The sequence below is a fragment of the Pistacia vera genome, unplaced genomic scaffold (assembly GCF_008641045.1).
Source record: "Pistacia vera cultivar Batoury unplaced genomic scaffold, PisVer_v2 Contig506, whole genome shotgun sequence".
NCBI lineage: Eukaryota > Viridiplantae > Streptophyta > Magnoliopsida > Sapindales > Anacardiaceae > Pistacia > Pistacia vera.
The window spans coordinates 351,493-358,547 of record NW_022196342.1 but is presented as its reverse complement, the minus strand read 5'-3'; the positions used below and the strand labels follow the sequence as shown (position 1 = coordinate 358,547).

General features: G+C 32.0%; 1 protein-coding gene across 1 annotated transcript; it reads left to right on the top strand.

Moving 5' to 3' along the window:
- The first annotated feature begins 2,260 nt into the window (after nucleotides 1–2,260).
- Nucleotides 2,261–5,029, top strand: LOC116105861 (aspartyl protease family protein At5g10770-like). The gene is made up of 2 exons (XM_031392257.1): nucleotides 2,261–2,696; nucleotides 3,613–5,029. Exons 1-2 carry the CDS (start codon nucleotides 2,498–2,500, stop codon nucleotides 4,881–4,883), a joined length of 1,470 nt encoding a protein of 489 aa, XP_031248117.1. The 5' UTR covers nucleotides 2,261–2,497; the 3' UTR covers nucleotides 4,884–5,029.
- The last annotated feature ends 2,026 nt before the right edge of the window (nucleotides 5,030–7,055 follow it).

The window sequence follows — 7,055 nt, the reverse complement described above, 5'->3', positions numbered from 1 at the left end:
ATACTAACTCAATAAAATTTAACTCGTAAATCCATGTAAACTCATCAAATCCAACTATGAATATCTAGCAATTAACAGATATATCAAAATTAAACCAAATCCTCATCTACAACTTAGAGTTTTATCGATTCTTTAAACTCATTCAAAATTAACTCAATAACTAACCAAAATTTATCAAACCCAACTTAAAACAATAACTAATTAACTCATACCTCAACATAAACAAGATTAAATCAAAATTTAGGAATTTAATCTTTCAATATAAACCAATTTATTAAACTCAACAAAAACTCATAGCTTATGATCTTTCATCAATTAAAAAAGCTAAAAGAAAAGATTTTTGAGCAAAAAAAAAAAAAAATGAGCATCATCTTACCTTGTAACCTCAAAAAGAATAGTCTTTCTTGAGTAATCCAATCAAAGGAATAATAAAGTACGAGAAAAAATTAGAGGAAATGAAAAAGAGAAAAAAGGTAAAGTGTTAATTTATTCAAATTTTTGTGGGGTCAATATGAATTTAAGTAGGGTCAAAATTGTAAATTTGTAATATAAAGCCTTTTTTATTTTTTTTTTTAAAGTTGAGTGTGTTCAATTAAACCTATAAGTGTGGATGTGGCTACGAACCTAGGACCAATATTTTAAGAGTAATGCTACACTCACAGCCTCTTTTCACAAACTTTCTCTTACAACCCCGACGTGGTAATTCACAATTGGTTAACTACAGTTTATCAGGTGTGACCTATTACGAGCTGATCAAGTTATCATGTCAGAGTTGTGAGAAAAAGTTATGGGTGGAGCATTTTCCATATTTTAAAATCATGTCAACCATAATTTTTTAGATGCATTGAAGAAATTATTGATTCCAGTTGGAAGATGTCATTTTTACATCACTAATTTTAGTATCTAAACCTATTTATGAACTCAAATTGAATATTAGTCTTTTTGTTTTTAAAGAGAGAGAAGAAAAGACATATTAACATCACACCATTAACTAAATCTCATTACCTTAAACTGGCTAGGTTGATTTTTTATTTTTTATTTTTAGTAACAAGACATTAGATTTTTCATTTTTGTAACATTAATTAACTTGCATTACTTTATAAGTATTTCATTTTAGAGTACAAAGAAATAGATGATCCCTAGATACGATGTAATAACAAAAATTTCCCTTTCATTATTGTATTATTAGTGACACATTAGAATTTACATAGATATGAGTATGAAAATTGTCCTTCTATCATTTATTTTAATACTTAAAATTTAATGGTAAGAAATTTTTTGTTATTTTAAAAATCTCAAAAACATTTTTGTTTTTTCATCAAACCTCATTAACTCTTCATTCCGTAATATAAATGGAATATATCAGTCCTACATTTAATTAATATTATAAACTTATTGTTATACATTACAAAATTATATAATCTTTTATATCATAAATAATACTGCTATAATTATCTAACGATATTTATATATGAAACTATATATTAAAAAAGAGTATCTTAATGTTTTATATCATAAATGGTATGAAAGCATGTTGTGACATGAACTCAAACCGTCGACGCCAAAATTTTTTTTTTTTTTTGTAACCACTGTGTTCGAGTCAGGTGGACGCACTTTAACCAATTTATGGAATCCATTGAACACCGTATAAGCCCAAAGAACCAGTAAACCATAATTTTATTATAGTAAGTGGCTCCAAGATTTGAACTTAGAAACTTAAATAATGAAGCAAATATTTCAAGCCAATCCCTTGGGGTTAAACGTTGATGCCAAATTTCTTGTTGGGGAAGGTTTGCCCCTAACGCAAAAGTTATGTTTTTCAGCGTCAATTCTACGTAAAGGCAAACCTTAGTTACAGTGGTGCATGTTCACCCATCGCAAGAATTTTGAGCAAATTTTATTTTCATATCTAAAGTAAAGTAAAATTACATTTTTAACACATTATAATTTAAAGCATTTAATTTATATGTAAAAAAAAAAAAAAAAAAAAGTCCATATAGAAAAAAGTGTCTCGATATTAAAATACATATCACCCATACATCAAACACAAAATATACCTGTCTTTCTCACTCTTTCTTCCTCAAAAATATATATAAAATGCAAGTTGACAGTTGATTCTTTGTAGCTATGAAAAAAAAAATGGATATTAACAAATACAAACAAAACTATGAGAATCACAAGTGTTCTCTTCAGAATTCAGAATATATATGACATTGGCAATGGCACCATCATCAACACAAGACTTTCTGTAGTATTTTCATTTTCCCTCTCTCTCTCACCTCCTCCACCACTATATCATCACGTGAATCCACAATAATTTCTCATGCACTTAATTGTGGGGTCATTTAGCCACCCCTTCCTCTTTTGTTCTCTTCCCTAACTCCAACTCTCAAGAATCTCCAATCCCCTCTCTCTAATTCTTCCTTCTTCTTCTTCTTCTTCTTCTTCAAATATATTCCGCTCTTCTTTTTTCATTCTTTCTTCATTATCTTCAACAATGGTGAAACAAACTTCATCTTTTCATGCTCTTCTTATTGTTTTTGTTTTTTTTTTTCTTGGTGTTGCAGCCAAAGGGGTTCATAGTTTTCAAGAGAAGAATTATCATAACCTCCTCAATCTTCAGAATATTATTCTTCAATGGCAACAGCAACAACACCAGAATGGAGAACTCTCAAGTTGTCTCTCTCAGAGATCAAGTGAGTACTCAAGTTAATTTCTTTAAAACAAAAATAAATAAATAAATAAATAAAGGGAAAAGTTCTTTATAATCATTACAGACAACTTCTCTAATGGTGGCCAATGCTTTAATTTGATTTCTATTTTTTTTTTTTTTTAACTTTATTTTTATGTATTCTCTCCACTTTGGGATCTATAATGAAGTATCACTTTTCTCCTTTTGCTAGGATCTAGAATTGCTTTCATGCTTTATGGAAACAATAATCATTAGCTTAATTTTTCTCTCTTTCACTTCTTTTCAAAGCAAAATTAACTAATTAAATGTACTTGATAAAGTTAATTTTGTAGGCTTTAATTTGGTTTTGATTATGCAATCTATTAGTTGATTACTTGTAGCCTTTTGACCTCTATTTTTTATGATTAATTGTATTTTTATAAGTTTAATTAGTGTTATTCCTTTTATATACTTTATGTTAAATTATATTTTCGGATTTTTTTCTCTCTCTCTTTCGGTTTAATTAATAATAATAAGCTTATACTTTGGATTATGCGATCAATAATTGAATTATATGCTTCAAAGGTTGCCGTTTCTGTTTGTTTTAGAAGGTCACATTTTTATTTTAATTATAGATATTGTATGTATTAAATTATTTAAGCGAATATATATATATATAGCTTAACCCTTTTATAAAATATGTTAAAATATTCAAAACATAATCTAAATTTCAATAATAATTTTCTTTTCTTTATGAGTGTCATGTACTTCAAAGTTCAAACCATTAAACAGAATTTCACCTTTCTTTATGTTTCTTAATTCTCATCCTTTTGCTAAATTTTTTTCTTTTAATTCATACTAACTTGTCCTTTCCATTAATTGTAAAATAATTAACAATGGTTAGGCATGAAAACAAAATTTCAATTTCTTTGCAAATTTAGGATCCGTGAAAGGTGCAACAATTCTACAAATGAAGCACAGGGCCTACTGTTCCGGAAAGGTCATAAACTGGAACAAGGAGCAGCAAAAACTCCTAGCTCTGGATGTTCTACATGTCAACTATCTTCAATCCCGAATCAAAAACCTTCATTCTTTCAACAAAAATGGAGTTCTGGACACCCAAATCCCTATAACTTCTGGGGTAAAACTTCAAACTCTAAACTACATTGTCACAGTCGAGCTCGGCGGTCGACAAATGACTTTAATTGTCGACACTGGAAGTGACCTGACATGGGTTCAATGCCAGCCCTGCAAATTATGTTACAATCAACAAGATCCTCTTTTTAACCCTTCAATGTCTCCTTCATACAAACAAATTTTATGCAACTCTTCGACTTGTAAATCCCTGGAAATTGCCACCGGAAATTCTGGACTTTGCGGAGGAAATCCTCCGACCTGTAACTATTATGTTAGTTATGGGGACGGATCCTACACTCGCGGTGAACTAGCCCGTGAAAATCTAAATCTTGGGACGATTCCGGTGATTAATTTTGTATTCGGTTGTGGGAGAAATAATCATGGTTTGTTCGGAGGAGCTTCAGGCCTGCTGGGTCTTGGAAGGAGTGATATCTCAGTGGTGTCTCAAACTTCATCAATTTTCGGAGGAGTTTTCTCCTATTGTTTACCTTCAATGGAAGCCGGAGCTTCAGGATCTCTAGTTCTTGGAGGAAATTACTCGGTTTATAGGAATTCGACTCCGTTTTCATACACCAGGATGATTCCGAATCCCCAACTGACTACATTTTATTTCCTGAATCTTACAAGTATCAGCATTGGTGGGGTGCAATTGCAGGCTCCAGGTTTCGGGAAATTTCCAGGGATTTTGATTGATTCCGGGACGGTTATTTCCAGGCTTCCGCCTGGAATTTACAGGGCCCTGAAGGCAGAATTTTCGAAGCAATTTTCAGGATATCCTTCGGCTCCAGGATATTCCATCCTGGAGACATGTTACAATCTCAGTAGCTACCAGGAAGTGAATGTTCCAATAATGAAATTCCAGTTTGAGGGAAATTCTGCTATGCATGTTGATGTAAGGGGAATGTTTTATTTTGTGAAATCGGATGCGTCACAGGTGTGTTTAGCTCTCGCGAGTCTTTCGTTTGAAGATGAAATTGGGATTATTGGGAATTATCAGCAGAGGAACCAGAGGATTGTTTATGATATAAAGGAATCGAAGGTTGGATTTGCAGGAGAAACTTGCAGTTCAATTTGAGAAGAAATTGAATTTGAGAGAAATAGTTGTGTGGATTCAAATTTTCTTTTTTCCCTCCAAGGCAAGCCAAGTAATTTTGGCTTTATTATTGCTGATTTTCATTGAATAGTTTTTTATGTCCATATAATATATTAATCAATATATATATTTCAAACACAAATTCATGAACATTGATTTATTGCAATCTAACTAATATTAATTTTTTTTTTTTAATGATCGACCATGTCCAGGCTAGTTTGCACACCTTAACTAATCTCCCGAGAACTTAAAATTACCGATTAGGTAAGAGTTCAAGCGGCCAGCTTTATTACGGGTCAAAGTGAATAGAACTCAAGATTTCTTGAACATTGATTTATTGCAATCTAACTGATATTATTATTTATTTTTAATGATTCTTCTTCTTCAAATATTTCCGCTCTTCTTTTTTCATTCTTTCTTCATTATCTTCAACAATGTGAAACAAACTTCATCTTTTCATGCTCTTCTTTTGTTTTTGTTTTTGTTTTTCTGTGTTGCAGCCAAAGGGTTCATTGTTTTCGAGAAAAGAATTATCATAACCTCCTCAATCTTCAGAATATTATTCTTCAATGGCAACAGCAACAACACCAGAATGGAAACTCTCAAGTTGTCTCTCTCAAAAATCAAGTGAGTACTCAAGTTAATTTCTTTAAACAGAAATCAAAAAAAAAAAAAAAAAAAAAAAAAAAAAAAAAAAAGGGAAAAGTTCATATAATCATTACAGACAACCTTCTACCTATAATAACATCGTAAAACTGCAATAAGTCAAGCTTGCAATTACGTTCTACTTTTTAATTTTTTGAGAATATTTGTTAATTTTCACTTAATTCTATTACTCCCATCATTTACGTTTAAAAGATCTGAAGTTGTAGTAGTCAAACTACAAAAGTATACATAAAGGTTTTAAAACTTACATAGACCTCATAATTTTTTACCATATATAAATTGGAATAAATTCCCTGCACTTTTTTTGTGCAAATATACTTGAATCAAAGCAGAACCATCCTCAAGATCATGTTAATACAACCACAACAGCTCTATAGATTGAAAAATTTAAAGGATGTTAACTTAGATGTAAAGGGAGCGAGGAATGGCGTTACCTGGATCAATGAATGGAACTGTCATCGATTTCCAGCGAGGGAGGAAGACGTCGTCGATTTTCAGCGAGGGAGGAAGATGTCGTCGTCGATTTCCGACGAGTTCATATGCTATTTGGGTGGGATTTCAGAGAGAACAGAAGACAGAGCCGAAACCGTGAGAATTTTCGCAAAGATCAGAGTGTTTGCTGAGAAATTTTCGTGAGAAAATTTGAGAAAGACTGAAAGAGAAGAAGATGAGAAAGGGTTGCGTGACAGAGAAGAATATGAGAAAGGGCTGCGTGAAAGAGAAGAAGATTGTCGCGTATTAGGGATTTAAATTGTGGACCGGTTTTTCCGTCGGTCTAGTTGGACCAGCGGTTCACTCATATTATCTGGTTTTTAACCGGTTTAAAGCGGCTCAATGTATATTAGCGCGTTTGAGGGTGACTCGAACCGGAAAAGTGACTGGTTCACGGTCCAACCGGTTGGACCGGCCGATCCGATCCGATTTTTAAAATAGTGGTTGTGACATGAACTCAAACCGTCGACACCAAAATTTATTTTTTTTTTTTTTGGTAACCACTGTGTTCGAATCAGGTTGGACGCACTTTAACCAATCTCCGGAATCCATTGAACACCGTACAAACCCAAATGACCAGTAAGTCATAATTTTATTATAGTAGGTGACCTCAAGATTTGAGTCTAGAAACTCAAATAATGAAGTAAACATTTTTTACCGTCAAACCAATCCTTGGGGTTAAACGTTGACGCCAAATTTCTTGTTGGCGAAGGCTTGCCCCTAACGCAAAAGTGATGTTTTTCAGCGTCAATTCTACGTAAAGGCAAACCTTTATTACAGTGGTGCATGTTCACCCATCACAAGAATTATGAGCAAATTTTATTTTCATATCTAAAGTAAAGTAAAATTACATTTTTAACACATTATAATTTCAAGCATTTAATTTATTTGTAAAAAAAAAAAAGATATCTATATAGAAAAAAGTGTCACAATATTAAAATATATATCACCCATACATCAAGCACAAAATATACCTGTCTTTCTCTCTCTTTCTTC

What these genes read in the sequence shown, in the direction of transcription:
- LOC116105861 (XM_031392257.1), top strand. Translation starts at nt 2,498, where the DNA reads ATGGTGAAACAAACTTCATCTTTTCATGCTCTTCTTATTGTTTTTGTT. An exon ending in TTGTCTCTCTCAGAGATCAA is followed by an intron (nt 2,697 to 3,612) that starts GTGAGTACTCAA and finishes TTGCAAATTTAG; the next exon opens with GATCCGTGAAAGGTGCAACA.